The sequence below is a fragment of the Neoarius graeffei genome, chromosome 19, assembly GCF_027579695.1.
Source record: "Neoarius graeffei isolate fNeoGra1 chromosome 19, fNeoGra1.pri, whole genome shotgun sequence".
In the NCBI taxonomy this organism is placed as follows: Eukaryota; Metazoa; Chordata; class Actinopteri; order Siluriformes; family Ariidae; genus Neoarius; species Neoarius graeffei.
Genome location: NC_083587.1, coordinates 61259085 through 61280999, shown reverse-complemented (window position 1 = coordinate 61280999; position 21915 = coordinate 61259085). Strand labels below are relative to the sequence as shown.

Genomic DNA, 21915 nt, shown 5'->3' with positions numbered 1-21915 from the left:
TCAAACTTAACCCCTGAATGGGATCAAAATGACCTTTATACATATATGTGAAACAACTGAAGAGTCAATTCATCTCCATATCAGACAATAACAACCCTTTTCCCATCATAATGAAACTTGAAACAGGAAGTAATGTTCTAGTCAAGACCACCTAAAACAAGACCAGAGTGTATTAAGAGCAATACAAGATCAAGACGTTGAGGGGTTGAGATCAAGTCAAGACCAAGAGCAAGCCAGGGCCAGACCAAGTCAAGACCAAGAGTAAGCCAGGGCCAGACCAAGTCAAGACCAAGAGCAAGCCAGGGCCAGACCAAGTCAAGACCAAGAGTAAGCCAGGGCCAGACCAAGTCAAGACCAAGAGCAAGCCAGGGCCAGACCAAGTCAAGACCAAGAGCAAGCCAGGGCCAGACCAAGTCAAGACCAAGAGCAAGCCAGGGCCAGACCAAGTCAAGACCAAGAGCAAGCCAGGGCCAGTCCAAGTCAAGACCAACAGCAAGCCAGGGCCAGACCAAGTCAAGACCAGAACCAGACCAGTGTGTGTGAAGGGGGTGGGTGGGATGGGTGACAGCTGTTAACAGGAAGAAAAAAAAAAAAAAAAACATTTCATGTTATTAGTCGCATTTGAATCAGGAAGTTTTACATCCGCAGTAATGATGTTAACAAATAAACCAGAATGTCAAGGACGTAGTCGTTCATCCGGCCTGCCATCAAAACAACCGTGATGACTAAAACATCAAACAGAACTGAAATGTGACAATGTGAGAGTGGACCAACCTCCACAACAAACTGTTTACAACAGGAACATCGACAAAGGGCTACATTTTGTTCCCCGAGAGAAGATCGACCCAAAACATCCATCAGAACTGAATTTGCATGATAAATGGAGAGAGGAGATACAATTCTAGTCAGAAGAAAAGGTGTTAAGTTGGCCTAATTATTAATTTATTAGCAAAAAATTGACAATACAATGACCAAATTTTGTGCAGAAGGTTGAGTTCTTTCAAAATAAACAATCCAAAATCCACTGAGAACTGAGGGAGGAGAAATGATTTAACTGAAAATAAACAAACTTGTAAACAAATTGTTTACAGCAGGAAAATCAACAAACAAACACCGAAGTTATGGTCCTCCTGGGAAGATCGGCCCAAAACATCAATCAGAACTGAAATCGGTTGAGAAATGAGAGAGGAGATACAATTCTAGAGACAGGCCTAGAAAATTCGTTAATTTGGCCTAATTAGTAACTCATCTCATCTCATTATCTCTAGCCGCTTTATCCTTCTACAGGGTTGCAGGCAAGCTGGAGCCCATCCCAGCTGACTACGGGCGAAAGGCGGGGTTCACCCTGGACAAGTCGCCAGGTCATCACAGGGCTGACACATAGACACAGACAACCATTCACACTCACATTCACACCTACGGTCAATTTAGAGTCACCAGTTAACCTAACCTGCATGTCTTTGGACTGTGGGGGAAACCGGAGCACCCGGAGGAAACCCACGCGGACACGGGGAGAACATGCAAACTCCGCACAGAAAGGCCCTCGCCGGCCACAGGGCTCGAACCCGGACCTTCTTGCTGTGAGGCGACAGCGCTAACCACTACACCACCGTGCCGCCCCTAATTAGTAACTCATTAGCAAAAAAAAAAAATGTCAAAATAATGACCAAGTTTTGTGCTGTGTGATGAGTTCTTTCAAACAAAACAATCGGAACGGAAATCCATGGAGAACTGATGGAGGAGATATGCTTTAACTGAATTGTGGATGACGGACGGATGATGGACGCCATGCCATGGCAACAGCTCATCGGCCTTATGGTCAGATGAGCTAATTTAGTGAAATCCCTGCAGTTGTGGTCTTGAAATAAAATCCTGAGTCCTCTATGTCCGAGACCGAGACAAGATGGAGTAAAAACGCAGTTGATTCCGAGACGTTCAAAAAGTGGTCTTGAGACCTTTCTCGAGCACTACAACACTAACAGGAAGTGATATGACACTAGAGTTTGGTGGAACCAAAGCCCAGACCATCTTTTCCTAAAAGGATCAGAAACTGGCTCTCTGGATTGCTCTTGGACCTTAAAGTGCATATCACGGGTAAATTCAGGAGCAAGATCAATGTAATTCTCCTATTTTATATTAAAATTTGGTCAAATATCGGTCACATTTTGCATTTTGTGCAATTTTTTTACCTTGCGCAATACCAGAAAAATTCAGTTGAAATCAAGCCATTTGAGGCGAATTGGTCCGCCTCTGAAAAAACTTTCCCGGGATTTCCCGGGAAACATTGATTTTCGTGACATCATCTGTGGGACGCCTCCCTCTGAATCCTACGTCAGCGCTGGTTTGTTTATGAGAAAACGACCTAGTGGTTTTCTGCAAATTTCTTCAACGTTATCACGTAATTATTAAAATGGTTAACAGATGTATCGTAGGAGGGTGTAGCAACACCAATCTTGATGGGATTAGCGCTCATCGTTTCCCAAAAGACCGGACAATGAGAGAGAAATGGGAGCGCTTGGTCTACACAGGCTGTGCACTGAAACCGTGCAAAGCTCGCGCAGCCTGCTGGCGCTTCCGCAGGTGACGTCACGAATCTGGCTCCAGACTCCCTTGGGATTTTTCCAGATGCGTTTTGTTATTTTATTTTTTCTGCTGTAGACAGATGGCCTTGTGCAAAATTACCCTTCTGGATGAGTGTGTAAAGGGACAGACTTTCATATAAAAAAAAAAAAAAAAAGCGAAATTGGTCCAGGATATGCACTTTAAATCAGCTGTCATTCTACCAAAATCTTGGAGTCTGGCAAAAAAAAAAAAAAGAAAGTTTCTTAAACAACCATAGAGAATATAATGGCATAATGCCCTTTTAGGATTAGACACCTTTTTCTATTAATAATAATAATTTTTTTACAGCATGTAAATCTTATTTATGTTTAAAGAAAAATTTGTGTTTAAAAAAAAAAATCACTAATGGAAAGTTGTACTGCGTTTATTTCGAAGGGAAATGTTTTTGAAAGCAATCAATCGCCTTAACAGCTATTAATACCGAGGAAATCACTTGGGCTATGAGCGATTAGGTGCGTAATTAAATGATAAACTCGGCCGAAGTGACTCTGTGATGGGTTTTAAGAGAAGAACGAACATCCAGCGCTGCTCTAATAAACACCTTGAACATGCTAGTCATTTGGGTCACGTTCGTCCGTGGACTGTATTTATTTGCTTTTTATGCCAGGTTTTATGGGTGACATTGGTTACATGAAGCACACACACACACACACACACACACACACACACACACACACACACACACCATATGTAATGTCTAATTGATCTGTTCTGTTGTGCTTGTGAGTTATGAAGCTTTCAGTTCCCATGCGTTCACTGGAACGTTCCTGAGGCTGGAGTGTATGATTAGTGAGGAGGTCTAAGTGTGGGATGGATTACAGCAGCTTCCAGCTGTGTTTGCAGGAGCACACCTACACTATGTACATGTATAAATTATAAGAACTCCACATGTCTTTGAGACTACTGTATGGATATGAAGAATTTCTTCACAATAGTTTTCTTTTCCTACTGTAGGTACAAAGCCAACGCAGCCAGCTTCCCTGAATATTAAACAAACTGACATACGGTCCTGTGCAAAAGTCTTTAGCACCCTATTCTTTTTGTTTATGCAAGCTTTGTTATAGATTTCTATTTTATGACTTCTACATTATCAAGTCAAAACATTACAAAAACATTTTAGAGTTCCAAACGTTCGTCGTCGTTGTTTTTTTTTCCCAGCACCAAATTAAACAGTACAGAAGAAAAAAAAAAGTTTGTATCTGAGCAGCATATTCCATAAGAGAGCACTTTTCAGATTAAAAAAGAAAACATAATGAAGGCTGCTGGAAAATTTTTGGTGCAAAATGAAGACGCGAGTGTGACAAAGTGTCCAGAAGAACTGGGGCTGGTTCTGTAAGATGCTCAGTAAAACCTACAGCTCATTTCCGCATAAAACTGCACTCACTGGACCTCAGACTACTATTTAATTTTTTTTTAAAGCAAAGGGTCATCTCACACCGAATATCGACTTTGTTTCATTTATTATGGCTCACTGATTATAGTATTTTTTAATGTTGAAACATTTCATTTCATTATTTTAAAGACATTTTTGGTCTCCAGCATTTCTTTACACGTGCCCCAGACTTTTGCACAGGACTGTATTTTTGATAGCATGACTTTTGTATGGACGAAGTAAACTTTTGTACTTTTTGACTTCCTGGAAAAATGTTTCCTTAACACTTATACAATGCTGGGAATTTTTTTTTTCCTTTTGTTCTAATTTTGTTAGTGGGCAAAAAATGAAACATTCATTTAAGCAATGCAAGTTCAAGCGTTTGCTTGATTTTGCTTTACATTCTGGATTATTATTATTCTTAAAATAAAACCTTGGCTCTTCACTTTTCAGCCGAGTATGATTGTTCAAAAGACTCTTCTAAAACCAGCGCAACATCTCATTCTCATCTCATCTCATTATCTCTAGCCGCTTTATCCTTCTACAGGGTCGCAGGCAAGCTGGAGCCTATCCCAGCTGACTACGGGCGAAAGGCGGGGTACACCCTGGACAAGTCGCCAGGTCATCACAGGGCTGACACATAGACACAGACAACCATTCACACTCACATTCACACCTACGGTCAATTTAGAGTCACCAGTTAACCTAACCTGCATGTGGAGGAAACCGGAGCACCCGGAGGAAACCCACGCGGACAACATGCAAACTCCGCACAGAAGGGCCCTCGCCGGCCACGGGGCTCGAACCCAGGACCTTCTTGCTGTGAGGCGACAGCGCTAACCACTACACCACCGTGCCACCCCCCCAGCACAACATGAGCAGCGTCATTTTGTCATTTTGTCTCAAAAACCAGCTAAGCTGTGGGCTGAAGAAGGAAGTGACAGGTAGCTAACTCGCCTTACAAACAACAATTTCAGAAATGATTACAAACAATTCAACAGAACGTTATATGGCTTACATATTTACATGACACCAGACTCCGAGTGATTTTACCTGGCACAGATATGATTTAAGATGTTAGTCACGTTCATCCCTGTTTCTGTAATTGTCAGTTAGTTATGCCCCTTCGACAGGCATATGGATCATCATAAGGAGAAATCGTACATCCGGAAGGGGGACATATACAGTAAAGATCAGAATAAACTTTGAGATGTGTGGGTTTTTTTCTGTGCAAAACAAAGCTGTTTGGATTAAGTTTTTAACTTCAGAACTTGTCATTTTGTTAATTTATCTACTGTCATGACATCATGACTTACTATCTCATTATTTCAACATTCTATCTTGTTATTTCAACAGTATAGCTTTAACTATAAATTTTGACGTATTATCTTATTTCTTAACAACAACAACAACAACAACAAGAAAGTCAACTTGTTTGTTGAATTAAATAATATATGTTGGTGTAATTTATCTCATATTTTGACTTGCTATCTTGTTATTTCAACTTTATAAATTTAAGTATAAATTTTGATCCATCATCTTATTTCTCAGCAACAACAACAATAATATTTTTAACATATTAATTCTTTTTTTCAACTTAACTTGTTATTTGGGTAGCTTATCTCATATTTTCACTTACTATCTCATTATTGTGACATTCTATCTTGCCATTTCAACAGCATAACTTTAACTATAAATTTTAATGTTATTTCACAACAACAGCAACAATTTTAACTTATTAACTCATTGTTTCAACTTCTTATTTGTAGAATTTATCTCATATTTTAACTTACTATCTCATTATTTCATGATTCTATCTTGTTATTTCAACAGTATCACTTAAACTATACATTTTGATACAGTACATCATCTTATTTCTCAACAACAACAACAACAACAACAACAACAACAACAACAATTTTAACTTATGAACTCATTTTTTCACCTAAACTTATTATTTGTGGAATTTATCTCATATTTTGACTTACTATCTCATTATTTCATGATTCTATCTTGCTATTTCAACAGTATCACTTTACTATAAATTATGACACATTATCTTACTTCTCAACAATGATGACAACTATAACAATAATTTTAATTTATGAACTCATTTTTTCACCTTAACTTATTGTTTGCATAATTTATCTCGTATTTTGACTTACTATCTCATTATTTCATGATTCTATCTTATTTCAACAGTATCACTTTAACTATAAATTTTGATCTATTATCTTATTTCTCAACAACAACAACAACAACAACAACAACAACAACAAACAATAATTGTAATTTATTAACACTTTTTTCAACATAACTTGTTATTTGGGTAACATCTCATATTTTGACTTACTATCATTATTTTAACATTCTATCTTGTGATTTCAATAGCATAACTTTAACTATAAATTTTGATGTGTCATCTTATTTCTCAACAACAACAACAATTTTACTGTAACTTATTAACTCATTGTTTCAACTAATTTGTGTAATGTATTTCATATTTTGACTTACTATTTCATTATTTCATGATTCTATTGTATTATTTCAACAGTATCACTTTAACTATAAATTTTGATGCATCATCTTATTTCTCAAAAACAACAACAACAACAACAACAATTATAACTTAATTTTTTCAACTTATTTGTGTAATTTATCTCATATTTTGACTTACTATCTCATTATTTCATGATTCTATCTTGTTATTTCAACAGTATCACTTTAACTATAAATTTTAATGTATTATCTTATTTCTCAATGACAACAACAACAACAATTTTAACTTATTAACTAATTTTTCATATGAATAACTTATTTGTGTAATTTATTTCATATTCTGACAATTTCATTCTTTCAACATACTATCATTATTTAAACTTTATAAATTTAACTATAAATTGTGATGTAATTTTATTTCTCCTTATTTTGACAGATCCCGTCATTTCTACTTGATAACTCATCATTTCTAATGACTAACTCACTATTTATACATTTTATATAATAATTTTAGCTTTATAACTCTGTATAACATTGTATATCGCAATTATGATTTAATAACTCAGTATTGTGACACACTATCTCATTATTTTAACTTTATCATGATTATTTCGGCATCTTATCTTGTTATTTTGATTTAATTACTTAATTTGATATATTATCTTATAACTTATCTTTTAATTTAAACTTTTTTACTTATTATACTGACATAATAACTTGTGATTTGGGTCTTTTAATTCATAAATTTTATTTAACAACATTTTAAAAAAATTCTCAAGTTCAACATAAAAAACTCATTTTTATTTTGACATAACCTATTTGACGGGCAGCACGGTGGTGTAGTGGTTAGCACTGTCGCCTTACAGCAAGAAGGTCCTGGGTTTGAGCCCAGTGGCTGATGAGGCCCTTTCTGTGTGGAGTTTGCATGTTCTCCCCGTGTCCACGTGGGTTTCCTCCGGGTGCTCCGGTTTCCCCCACAGTCCAAAGACATGCAGGTTAGGTTAACTGGTGACTCTAAATTGACCGTAGGTGTGAATGTGAGTGTGAATGGTTGTCTGTTGCCCCTTTTCCACCAAAGCAGTTCCAGGGCTGGTTCGGGGCCAGTGCTTAGTTTGGAACCGGGTTTTCTGTTTCCACTGCCAAAGAACTGGCTCTGGGGCCAGAAACACCGGTTCCAGGCTAGCACCAACTCTCTGCTGGGCCAGAGGAAAGAACCACTTACGTTAGCAGGGGGGCGGAGTTGTTAAGACCAACAACAATAACAAGACAGCGAAAGATCGCCATTTTTAAGCGACGAGAAGCAGCAGCTGTACAAACGCGAAGTCATCCATTATTATTGTTGTTGTTGCTGCTGCTGCTTCTTCCGCGTTGTTTTTGCTTCGATATTCGTGCCAAGGTTTATGCAAACGTAGCGACGTAACTGACATATACAGTGACGTAACTGACTTATACAGCGACGTAATGACATGGCTCCCCTTAGCACTGCGAGCTATGGAAAAGCAAACTGGTTCTCAGCTGGCTCGCAAGTTGAACAAGTTGTGAACCAGCACCAGCACTGGCCCCGAACCAGCCCTGGAACTGATTTGGTGGAAAAGGGGTACATGTCTATGTGTCAGCCCTGTGATGACCTGGCGACTTGTCCAGGGTGTACCCCGCCTCTCGCCCGTAGTCAGCTGGGATAGGCTCCAGCTTGCCTGCGACCCTGTAGAACGGGATAAAGCGGCTAGAGATAATGAGATGAGATGAGCTGAGATGAGAACCTGTTTGACAGATGGCACGGTGGTGTAGTGGTTAGCGCTGTCGCCTCACAGCAAGAAGGTCTGGGTTTGAGCCCAGTGGCTGATGAGGGCCTTTCTGTGCAGAGTTTGCATGTTCTCCCCGTGTCTGCGTGGGTTTCCTCCGGGTGCTCCGGTTTCCCCCACAATCCAAAGACATGCAGGTTAGGATAACTGGTGGCTCTCAATTGACCGTAGGTGTGAATGTGAGTGTGAATGGTTGTGTGTCTCTCTGTGTCAGTCCTGCGATGATCTGGAGACTTGTCCAGGGTGTACCCCACCTCTCTCCCATAGTCAGCTGGGATAGGCTCCTGCGACCCTGTACAGGATAAGTGGCTACAGATAATGGATGGATGGATGGATGGAGCCTGGTTGACATTGATATGATATTTAGACCCCACAATCTAATGACATAACACTTCATTATTTTCTTTCGTAATTTGCACAACCGGGGGCGGCACGGTGGTGTAGTGGTTAGCGCTGTTGCCTCACAGCAAGAAGGTTCTGGGTTCGAGCCCTGTGGCCGGCGAGGGCCTTTCTGTGTGGAGTTTGCATGTTCTCCCCGTGTCCGCATGGGTTTCCTCCGGGTGCTCTGGTTTCCCCCACAGTCCAAAGACATGCAGGTTAGGTTAACTGGTGACTCTAAATTGAGCGTAGGTGTGAATGTTAGTGTGAATGGTTGTCAGTGTCTACGTGTCAGCCCTGTGATGACCTGGCGACTTGTCCAGGGTGTACCCCGCCTTTCGCCCGTAGTCAGCTGGGATAGGCTCCAGCTTGCCTGCGACCCTGTAGAACAGGATAAAGCGGCTAGAGATAATGAGATGAGATGAGATGAATTTGCACAACCAGGGCTTCAGTAGTAAACATGAGCACCTTAGAAACTCATACCAATATAAAGCATTCATGTCTAATAGCTATTGTATTCTTTCTCAAAGGACAAAAGCATGAATTGAACAAAAAATGCAGCAGAGACGCAGCATGAGGAGGATTATTACATCTAAAGATGGATCCATTCCACACTTCTTAATCTAAAGAAGCCACTGAGTCTGACACACTGTCTCTCTCGCTCTCTTTTTTTTTTCTGTTTTACTTTGGCCTCATCAAACACATGGCTGCCAAGCTTAAATAGCTTGAAGTTTTTCAATTATGTGTTTGCTCTTACTTTTTATTTAACTTCACAAAGACGCTTCACTTGATCCCAGTAAATGTGAGTTCTTTAGAGTGTGAAATAAAAAGAGTATTACGCTGTCTGCTCGTGTGAGTGATGGAGATCTCTTCGACGAGGCCACGGGATTGAGCTTTTGCCACGTTTTGCTTATTTGATGACATGTAGAAGAAACAGTAATACAGTGAAGACTCTTACCGAACTCGCCTGGCACAGAGATTTCGTAGAGGCACGTCTGGCCTTTGGTGTAGTTCCGGGGGTAGTTGGGTGACAGCACGGTGCCCTCTGACCCCGTCGACCTGCTCCCACAAGGTGCTGTTGGGGTAAATATAAAAAAAAAAAAAGAATATTTAATTTTACGCATGGTATCAAATGTAATCTGAATTATGCAAATATGGAACAATGAGACCGTCAATGGAGGTGTAGCTCACTCTGGCCCTGTCTAGTCCAGAAGGAATGATCTAAAGTGAGCCACATTGTGCGATAAATGTTGCAAGCTATATACACTATATACAAGCTATACCGTATATTAGGGTGCGGGCAGCACAGTGGTGTAGTGGTTAGCGCTGTCGCCTCACAGCAAGAAGGTTCTGGGTTCGAGCCCTGTGGCCGGCGAGGGCCTTTCTGTGTGGAGTTTGCATGTTCTCCCCGTGTCCGCGTGGGTTTCCTCCGGGTGCTCCGGTTTCCCCCACAGTCCAAAGACATGCAGGTTAGGTTAACTGGTGACTCTAAATTGACCGTAGGTGTGAATGTGAGTGTGAATGGTTGTCTGTGTCTATGTGTCGACCCTGTGATGACCTGGCGACTTGTCCAGGGTGTACCCCGCCTTTCGCCCGTAGTCAGCTGGGATAGGCTCCAGCTTGCCTGCGACCCTGTAGAACAGGATAAAGCAGCTAGAGATAATGAGATGAGCTGAGATATTAGGGTGCATCAGTTGCCCCGTAAAAATGAAAAGTTCCTCCGATCATGATGCATTTTTGTTTTTATGTTCCTTTTGGTAAGAAAACACACTGGGTGAAATATTTTAACAAAATTAAAAAGTTTAATGGTGGCACCAGGAGCTCAAAGTTATGGAAAAAGCTGCTATTTTATGACTTTTATGACAAAATTTCAATCACTTTTCATGAAAGATTATGGCACCTTATAGAGTATACCAAATATCTTAGATACACATTTCTCATCTCATCTCATCTCATTATCTCTAGCCACTTTATCCTGTTCTACAGGGTCACAGGCAAGCTGGAGCCTATCCCAGCTGGCTACGGGTGAAAGGCGGGGTACACCCTGGACAAGTCGCCAGGTCATCACAGGGCTGACACATAGACACAGACAACCATTCACACTCACATTCACACCTACGGTCAATTTAGAGTCACCAGTTAACCTAACCTGCATGTCTTTGGACTGTGGGGGAAACCGGAGCACCCGGAGGAAACCCACGTGGACACGGGGAGAACATGCAAACTCCGCACAGAAAGGCCCTCGCCGGCCACGGGGCTCGAACCCGGACCTTCTTGCTGTGAGGCGACAGCGCTAACCACTAACCACCATGCCGCCCCAGATACACATTTTTAGTCCATATTCTAAATATATTATGAAGCACAGTTTGAATTTTAGCTGTTCATTGAATCATTGTTCAACTACTTTTAAACAATACAAATGTATTATGAATCACATTAATGCTTCTCAATCCTTTGCAAAGGTTCTTAACATGATCTCTGGCTCACAAGAAATCAATAAATGGAGTCCAACATTGTGATTCAAACCTTACGCGAAAACATAAAATAAGCATTTTTTGGCAAAAAATGAACCTCATGGTGCCACCATTAGACTTTTGAATATGGTCAAAAAATTTTACAGGATGTCTTTATTGGTGAAAAGGAACACCCAAACAAAAATGCATCTGATTTTATGAAAGTGAGGGCAACTGATGCACACTACTATATATAGAAGCTATATGCACCTCAGGAATACCGACCTATTTGCCAGAATGAATCCAAAATGGCGAAGAATTGACCAAGAAGAAGCAATTTTTGTTGAACTGATCATTAAGGCTTAATTAGTCCATAACTTCATTAATAATTGTAATGAAGCAAATCTGGGTAGAAGTTATATGCACCCTAGGTACCCCTACCTTCATGCCAGAAAGAATCAAAATCAGCGAAGGATTGAGGGAGAAGAAGCGATTTGTGTGGAAACTGCTCATTAGGGCTTAATTAGTCCATATCTTCATTATTAATTGCAATTATGCAAATTTGTGTCGAACATATATGCACCTTAGGCAGACCTACCTTCCTGCCAAAAAGAAAAAAGAATCGGTGAAGAATTGAGAGAGAAGAAGCGATTTTCATGAAATGTGGATGACATGGGATGGACGATGGATGACACATGATGGCAAAAACTCATCGCCTGTCAGCCGGATGAGATAATAATAATAATAATAATAATAATAATATGAAACCAATGCACAAGCAGTGGTTTTTAAAACACCAGTTGTCCTGGGCGGCATGGTGGTGTAGTGGTTAGCATGGTCACCTTGCAGCAAGAAGGTTCTGGGTTTGAACCCAGAGGCTGGCGAGGGCCTTTCTGTGTGGAGTTTGCATGTTGTCTGTGTGGGTTTCCTCCGGGTGCTCCGGTTTCCCCCACAGTCCAATAACATGCGGTTAGGTTAATAGGGGACGGCCTTGGGCTGAGGTGCCCTTGAGTGAGGCATCAAACTCCCAACTGCTCCCCGGGCGCTGTTAGCATGGCTGCCCACCGCTCTGGGTATGTGTGTGTGCTCATTGTGCATGTGTGTGTTCACTGCTTCAGATGGGTTAAATGCAGAGAGGAAATTTCACAAGTGTGTGATGAATAAAGTTGTGCTTTCTTTTCTTTCTTTCTGTACAACTCATCTATCGGTATGAAATAAAACACTTTGGAGTGTGCAGTTATTGGAAAATAATCAGTGATGGGATGGTGATGAAGATGAGTCCCTGTAACCACTGCTAATAGCACATCTTGAAGTGTTTTATTTCTCTTATGCCACCATTTTGGTTGATTACAGAATGACTCATCCTCCTTCCAACCAATCAGATTTGAGAATTCAGTAGCGCTTTGGTATAAATTTGTATTATTAATTGTTTGATGACTCAAACTTACTACAAATTACTACAGATGTTAGACCTTAAGATTAACGATGTCCTGCTCTCCCAGAGACTTGAAAATGAAACTTGCATGCCGATAAATGCACATGAACAACCAACGACTAACACAATTAACACTCACTAACATCGCCTGAAGTATAAGAACGCAACAAATATACAGTACACAACAATAAAAGAGAAGTAAATAATACAAGGTAAATACATCACTTAAATGAATCTTAAACCAATGTAAACTGTTAGTTCTTGACAGACGTCTAGAGGAACTTCGCACTTGAACTGTGTTTTACAAAGGCGACATAAGGCATGAATAAATGACACATGGCTCTCTGACAGCTCCTAAAAGCCGGCATGGTCATTAATCAGTCAAGGCCACACGGTCTGACTCGACTTGTTTGTGAGAGGAGCTGAATTATGGCAGACCTTTTTAACAGTGTACAGTCATATATCAACTGCGACTACAGACACACTGGTGTGATTATATCAGACAGACGGCTCGAAAATAATCACTAAAATGCAACTAACAGTCCATTGCAGACATTGCATATTTGGTCACATCAGAAAAAAAATTGTTGAATTTGTTTCAGTTGATTGGTAACAAAGGGTAATACAGGGCAAGCGTCAGGACAGGGCACAACATTACTGGGAAAACAAACATCTCATCTCATTATCTGTAGCCGCTTTATCCTTCTACAGGGTCGCAGGCAAGCTGGAGCCTATCCCAGCTGACTACGGGCGAAAGGCGGGGTACACCCTGGACAAGTCGCCAGGTCATCACAGGGCTGACACATAGACACAGACAACCATTCACACCTACGGTCAATTTAGAGTCACCAGTTAACCTAACCTGCATGTCTTTGGACTGTGGGGGAAACCGGAGCACCCGGAGGAAACCCACGCGGACAACATGCAAACTCCACACAGAAAGGCCCTCGCCGGCCCCGGGGCTCGAACCCAGGACCTTCTTGCTGTGAGGCGACAGCGCTAACCACTACACCACCGTGCCGCCCGAAAACAAACATTAAAGCCGATATTATAATAGGTTGACAAAAGGCTTTCAAATCATACCATTTGACAGCACAAATCATTCTGTAAGGTAACAATTATAATCATAAGCTCAAATCCAGCTTCAGGAATAACACACTGTAGGGTTGCTAAATTCAATGAACACAGCGTACTCAGCGTACAAAAGTCAGAGTGTATGCAGTAACATTGCATAACGCTAATTAAAAGAAGCAAAAGTCTTAAGATATTATACTTGATACTGTTGAATTATTGTATCTGAATGGTCAGAAAGTACAAACACGATATCGTTTTTAGAGTCACATTTCATTCATTATGACTTGCATGGTGAATAACCCATACAATCTAAGCGCCCGGTCCCACAAAACCTATACCGATAACTCCAGCTATGACTATACTTCTGCCTGAATTTAATTCCAGTCTGGAGCAGTCACACCACAGCTATAATATCGCTGGGTCCTGCCACTCAGGGAAATAAACGCATGCAACTTAGGAATAGTCATGGAAGTTTTTTCCGAGTAGTTGCACATTATTCCGGGTCTTACTGTACAGCCTGGACTTCAAAACAACCCATGCACACACTCCGGGAGTTGATATAATACAGATAGGTCACGGATTATGGAAATATAATAAAAAAGGATACAAAATCCATAATGGTTACGGATTTTAATCCGGATGCATCACGGATGCTAATAATTTACAGATTGGTCACGGACGTTTCAGTATATTACAGATTGGTTACAGATTTCATATGGATAATGCATCAGAGATTAAAAAAAAAAATCAAAAACAATTAAATGTTTTGGAGTTCATAATTAAAATATCTTACCTGCATGTATGTTTATTAATTAACATTATTAATTTACTCTTGATATTTCACAGAAAATATCACATATCCGTGAATAAAAGCTCCGTGCTTTGTATTATATTTTTTTTATTTGCCATGAATCTGTATTCCGTGACTTCATGATGCAACAAGGATGTACAAAGATACCTGGGGAAAAAAAAATAGCACGTGCTCAGACAACATCACGTGTAAACGATTACCTGATTGGTCAGATGTTTTATTGGATCAGGTCCAGGCCTGGAAAAATGGCTCCAGAAGCAATCTCAGCGATACGAATAAACCCAGACCTGGGTTGTTGGTATCGCTATCGGTCTGGTGTGAGCACCGACCACATAAACTCCAGGGGACCGATTTATTTATAGTTATTGTTATAGTTGTAGTTATAGTTATTGGTATTGTGGGACCAGGCCTTAATACTAGGTTTAAAAATGTGTTCTTATTTAACAAAGAAAAATGTATAGTATAATCAAACATGTTTTCTGTTAAGAAAGTGTTTACTGAACGTTTATGGAAGGAGTCTGTTTTGGTCAGGAGTTTACACTCTGAGGTAAAATGAGTTGTCAAGTCAAGTTTATTTGTATAGCACTTTTAACAATAAACATTGTCACAAAGCAGCTTTACAGAATTTGAACAACTTAAAATATGAGCTAATTTTATCCCTAATCTATCCCCAATGAGCAAGCTTGTGGTGACAGTGGCAAGGAAAAACTCCCTCAGATGACATGAGGAAGAAACCTCGAGAGGAACCAGACTCAAAAGGGAACCCATCCTCATTTGGGCAACAACAGACAACATGACTACAGCATTAACAGTCCTAACAAAGTCAGCTTCGTTGATGCTACTGTATAAACCCCTCACCGACGGAAACCCAAGCACAAAACCGTTCACAACAACCGCAGTCCCAAAGTCAGCAAGTCAACTGCAGTCCTAAAGTCATCAAGTCAACTGCAGTCCCCAGCCACAAAAGCACCACTGCAAGAGTCCAGAGCTTCCTCCAGGTGCAACCCCCAACTGTCCACATGGGGCCGCCCTCCACAGGAGCAATGCGATGAGACTCCAACCAGACACAGGGCACCAGGATGGATCAGGCAGGTCCGAAGAGCAGAAGAGGTCAGTAACTCAATCCCAGGACCGACAAGCTTCATTTTTTTTTACTTATTAATGATCCTGAGGCCGTTCCTCCCAATCACACCTCTCCAGGTTTCACTGTCATCATCCACATGAGCGTTGAAGTCCCCCAGTAGAACAATGGAGTCCCCAGTCTGAGCACCTCTCAGTACCTCTCCCAGGGACTCCAAGAAGGCCGGATACTCTATACTGCTATTCGGCCCATAGGCACAAACAACAGCAAGAGCCCTCTCCCCGGCCCTGATCTGAAGCCGAGTGGTGCTTTGTTATTGGACTTCTGTGCTAGTCACAGTTTGTCCATAACGAACACCATGTTCGAGCATAGGGGTGTCCATAAGTGCATGTGGCACCAGGACACCTTAGGTCGGAGGTCGATGATCGACTTTGTTGTCGTTTCATCTGATTTCCGGCCCTATGTCTTGGACACTTGGGTGAAGAGAGGGGCTGAGCTGTCAACTGATTACCACCTGGTGGTGAGTTGGATCCGCTGGCGGAGGAGGAAGCCGGACAGACCTGGCAGGCCCAAACATATGGTGAGGGTCTGCTGGGAACGTCTGGCCGAGCACTCTGTCGGGGAGGTCTTTAACTCCCACCTCTGGGAGAGCTTCTCCCAGCTTCCGAGGGAGGCGGGGGACATTGAGTCTGAGTGGACCATGTTCTCTGCCTCCATTGTCGACACAGCTGTTCGGAGCTGTGGATTCAAGGTCTCCGGTGCCTGTCGTGGCGGCAATCCCTGAACCAGATGGTGGACACCAGAAGTAAGGGATGCCGTCAAGCTGAAGAAGGAGTCCTATCGGGCCATGTTGGCCTCCGGGACTCCTGAGGCAGCTGACGGGTATCGGTAGGTCAGGCATGCCACAGCTCGGGCAGTTGCAGAGGCAAAAACTTGGAACTGGGAGGAGTTCGGTGAGGCCATGGAGGAGAACTATCGGTCGGTCTCAAAGAAATTCTGGGAAACCGTCCAGTGCCTCAGGAGGGGGAAGCAGTACTCTACCAACACTGTTTACAGTGCGGGTGGGGAGCTGTTGACCTCAACTGGGGATATTGTTGGGTGGTGGAAGGAATACTTCGAGGATCTCCTCAATCCCACTGTCACATCTTCCATTGAGGAAGCAGAGGCTGATGACTCAGAGGTGGACTCGTCCATTACAGAAGCTGAAGTCACTGAGGTGGTTTGCAAGCTCCTCAGTGGCAAGGCACCGGGGGTGGATGAGATCCGCCCTGAGTATCTCAAGTCTCTGGATGTTGTGGGGCTGTCTTGGCTGACACGCCTCTGCAACATCACATGGCGGTTGGGGACAGTGCCTCTGGAGTGGCAGACTGGGGTGGTGGTCCCTCTTTTTAAGAAAGGGGACTGGAGAGTGTGCTCCAATTATAGGGGAATCACACTTCTCAGCCTCCCCGGGAAGGTTTACTCCAGGGTACTGGAGAGGAGAATTCGGCCAATAATTGAACCTCGGATCCAGGAGGAACAATGCGGTTTTTGTCCTGGTAGTGGAACACTGGACCAGCTCTATACCCTTCATAGGGTGATTGAGGGTTCATGGGAGTTTGCCCAACCAGTCCACATGTGCTTTGTGGATCTGGAGAAGGCATTCGACCATGTCCCTCATGGTATGTTGTGGGGGGTGCTTTGGGAGTATGGGGTTCAGGGCTCTTTCCTAAGGGCTGTCCAGTCCCTGTACGAACAGAGCAAGAGTCTGGTTCGCATTGCTGGCAGTAAGTCAAACCTGTTCCCAGAGCATGTTGGACTCCGGCAGGGCTGCCCTTTGTCACCGGTTCTGTTCATAATTTTTATGGACAGAATTTCTAGGTGCAGCCAGGGGCTGGAGGGAATCCTGTTTGGGAACCACAGGATTTCATCTCTGCTTTTTGTGGATGATGTTGTCCTGTTGGCTTCTTCAAACCAGGACCTTCAGCTTGCACTGGGGTGGTTTGCAGTCGAGTATGAAGTGGCTGGGATGACAATCAGCACCTCCAAGTCTGAGGCCATGGTTCTCGACCAGAAAAGGGTGGCTTGTCCTCTCCAGGTTGGTGGAGAAGTTCTGCCTCAAGTGGAGGAGTTTAAGTATCTCGGGATCTTGTTCACGAGTGAGGGAAGGATGGAGTGTGAGATCAACAGGTGGATCAGTGCAGCCTCCACAGTGATGTGGTCGCTTTACTGGTCCGTCGTGGTGAAGAAGGAGCTGAGCCAAAAGGCGAAGCTCTCAATTTACTGGTCAATCTACGTTCCGACTCTCACCTATGGTCATGAGCTTTGGGTAATGACCGAAAGAACAAGATCACGGATACAAGTGGCCGAAATGAGTTTCCTTTGCAGAGTGACTGGGCGCTCCCTTAGAGATAGGGTGAGAAGCACAGTCACTCGGGAGGAGCTCGGAGTAGAGCCGCTGCTCCTCCACATCGAGAGGAATCAGCTGAGGTGGCTCAGGCATCTCTTTCGGATGCCTCCTGAACGCCTCCCTGGGGAGGTGTTCCAGGCATGTCCCCCCGGGATAAGGCCCCGGGGAAGACCCAGGACATGCTGGAGGGACTATGTCTCTCGGCTGGCCTGGGAGTGCCTCAGTGTTCTTCCCGAGGAGCTGGCCGAGGTGTCTAGGGAGAGGGAAGTTTGGGCTTTCATGCTCAGACTGCTGCCTCTTCGACCCGGCCCCGGATAAGCGGATGAAAATGAGATGAGATGAGATGATCCTGAGTGGCTAATTATTCTTATTATTCTTATTATAACTTATCCTGAGTGGCAGATTAGAAATGTGTTCTTCCTATCTTCCAGTGATTGTGAGTTTGAATCCCAATGTTCCTACAGTCAAAGAGAGCAAAATTAACCTGTGCTTTCTCTGCTGTCAATTACAGCAATGTTCACCAGACTGTGGGCAGATAGTGCTTTCAACTTTTTACATGTTGCATAAGCAACAGTTTGAAAATTCATGGTCGGCTGGCATCACATGCCTCGGAGGAAGCAGTGTTTGGTTATATTGATGTTGAAAGAAGCACCTTTTCCCATCCTGGTTGATATCGGTCATGTGATTGGGGAGATCTATCTGGTGGGTGCCTGTTGGCCATGGGGGGTATTATTGTATTATTATCTCATCTGGCCAACAGGTGATGAGTTTATGCCATCATGTGTTGTCCATCGTCCAGCTGTCATCATCCACATTTCATGAAAATCGCTTCTTCTCTCTCAATTCTTCACTGATTTTTAATCTGTTTGGCAGGAAAGTAGGTCTGCCTGGGGTGCATATAGCTTCTACCCAAATGTACAAAATTGCAATTAATGATGAAAATATGGAGTAATTAAGCCCTAATGAGCAGTTTCCACACAAATCGCTTCTTCTCTCTCGATTCTTCATCCATTTTGATTATTTCTGGCATGAAGGTAGGGCTACCTAGGGTGCATATAACTTCTATATTGCTTCTACCCAAATTTGGGCTGGACACCATCATTGATGGTCTCTTTCATTAATACATTCAAAATTGCAATGATTGGCAAATTGCTGTAGTCTAAGAAGATTAAACACTTTGGACATCTTGGTATAGGAAAACAATCAACATTAGGGTTGTATCAGTAACTCTGCTTCACATCAGAACACTGCATAGTTGCTTAATTTGCTTTAACAGCACTCCCCATGATGTTTCATTCTTTACTAAGTACACTCAAATCTTTTCGCAAAGCTATTCTTAGGCTTAATTTGGCCTACTGTGCATGTAACTGGCCACAAGGTCCTGAAGGTTTAAGATTGAAATCTGATTGGCTCTCCACATTTCCATAAAAATTTGAACAACGTGACAATTTATTGTTCACAGAAACATGGATTGAAACAGTGCTGAGTAATGGTGGGGAAGCAGGATGGCACAATGTCATTGTGCATCAACTAAGTCACATGCAGCTTGTTTGGTAATCTTAAAAAAGTTCTTATTATACACAACTGAAGAAATTTTCACTTACTTATGATGTTTCAATGTCTTTCTTAGCTGACATCTTGATCACATCTAACGCTTGGCGTTTCTGGCCGCTGCCGTATGGTGCACGTGACCTAGAAACCAGCTGATCCCATGTATGGCTGAGTTGGTATGTCCCCACATCCCGATTCATACAGCAGTCTGTCTTCTGGATCCATAAGGCCTTTTTTATCCATCTGGTCTGCCTGTGTGCCTCCCTATCGATCACTTTAGACTCCCTATTGATCACCTTAGACAGACTGCTGTATGAATCGGGATGTGGGGACATACCAACTCAGCCATACATGGGATCAGCTGATTTCTAGGTCACGTGCACCATCCGGTGGTGGCCAGAGACGCCAAGCGTTAGATGTGATCAAGATGTCAGCTAAGAAAGACATCGAAACGTCATAAGTAAGTGAAAATTTCTTCAGTTGTGTATAATTAGAACTTTTTTAAGATTAGTAATCAACCAAGTGGATGAAACTTTTCGAGATTATATGAGCTTGTTTGATAATTCAGAAGACATCAGTGTGAGATTACATTACATTAATGGCATTTAGCAGATGCCATTGAGGCTACTCTTCATTCGTTTCTGTGAAGTGTATTTATGCTTATTTTGTATATCTCATCTCATTATCTCATCTCTAGCCGCTTTATCCTGTTCTACAGGGTCGCAGGCAAATTGGAGCCTATCCCAGCTGACTACAGGTGAAAGGCAGGCTACACCCTGGACAAGTTGCCAGGTCATCACAGGGCTGACACATAGACACAGACAACCATTCACACTCACATTCGCACCTATGGTCAATTTAGAGTCACCAGTTAACCTAACCTGCATGTCTGTGGGGGAAACCGGAGCACCCAGAGGAAACCCATGCGGACACGGGGAGAACATGCAAACTCCACACAGAAAGGCCCTTGCCGGCCACGGGGCTCAAACCCGGACCTTCTTGCTGTGAGGCGACAGCGCTAACCACTACACCACCATGCCACCCTATTTTGTATATATTATATTTATTTACTTATCACCTTTTTAAGCTCTCAGGGACTTGTTAGGTAAGAGGGGTTTGTTTGTTTTTTGTCTTATTATTTTTGCACCTTAACGTTTTGCACCTTTGGGACCAGCACAAAAGAAATTTCATTGTACCTTAACAATGACAATAAAGTACTTCAACTTCAACTTCACAAAGATCCTTATTTTGTAGCCTTTGAGGAGGAGGTTCATGACTCACTGACAGTAAAAAAAAATAGTGCTCGCAGAGATTCTTCCAGGTTCAAAAAATGATCGGGATTTATTTACATAGACACAAAAATTCTCCATCGTTGACTACAAGTAAATAGAAAACAAAATTAACTTAAAATTAAATAATTTAGTGGTCAATAATCTGTTTCACTCCTCACTCCTTCCACACAAAGGCAACACAGCCCCCCAGCTGACATCTATCACCACATGATGCAGACCGGATGGCCTAATTAGGAGAAGGACGAAAGACCGATTCAACATCTCATCTCACTATCTCTAGCCGCTTTATCCTTCTACAGGGTCGCAGGCAAGCTGGAGCCTATCCCAGCTGACTACGGGCGAAAGGCGGGGTACACCCTGGACAAGTCGCCAGGTCATCACAGGGCTGACACATAGACACAGACAACCATTCACACTCACATTCACACCTACGCTCAATTTAGAGTCACCAGTTAACCTAACCTGCATGTCTTTGGACTGTGGGGGAAACCGGAGCACCCGGAGGAAACCCACGCGGACACGGGGAGAACATGCAAACTCCACACAGAAAGGCCCTCGCCAGCCCCGGGGCTCGAACCCAGGACCTTCTTGCTGTGAGGCGACAGCGCTAACCACTACACCACTGTGCCACCCCCGATTCAACATATTTATATTATTTACTTGTATTTCAGAGCATAAGATTTAATTACAAATTACTTTTCTATCATTTCAAAAAAGAAACAAATATATGCTTAGTCCAATAATAATAATAATATACTGTCAATCAGCTCCCACAGACACTCTTATCCAGGGCACCATGCAGCATACCCAGAGCAGCCCGGGATTAAGTACCTTGCTCAAGGGCATGTCAGCCATTCCTGCTGGTCCAGGGAATCAAACCAGCAACCTTTTGGTCCCAAAACTACTTCTCTATTAGACCATGACTTCCCGTTGCTTTGGCATTCTGTTAATGTGTGTTCTTAACATTCCATTCCCCCACAGCTTTAATCCTGTTGGAATATTTAGTCCGCTGCTTGTTCCTGGCTAAATGATGCCCCAGAACTGGTCGGTTATGTTGATTAATCACTAGAGGAAAGCTGTGTGAAAGGAGCTGAATCTGTTTAGCACAGAACACATGTGTGAAAATGTAATAAATCATCACTAATAGGAGATGCTC

The 21915-nt window shown here is 42.5% G+C and overlaps 1 protein-coding gene across 1 annotated transcript in view; it reads right to left on the bottom strand.

Moving 5' to 3' along the window:
• Window positions 1-21915, bottom strand: part of csmd3a (CUB and Sushi multiple domains 3a) — a 631117-nt gene that overhangs the window by 312482 nt on the left and 296720 nt on the right. The window contains exon 31 of the mRNA XM_060900611.1: window positions 9632-9748. Within this exon, the coding sequence (XP_060756594.1) occupies window positions 9632-9748 (117 nt within the window). The remainder of the gene's footprint in view (window positions 1-9631; window positions 9749-21915) is intronic.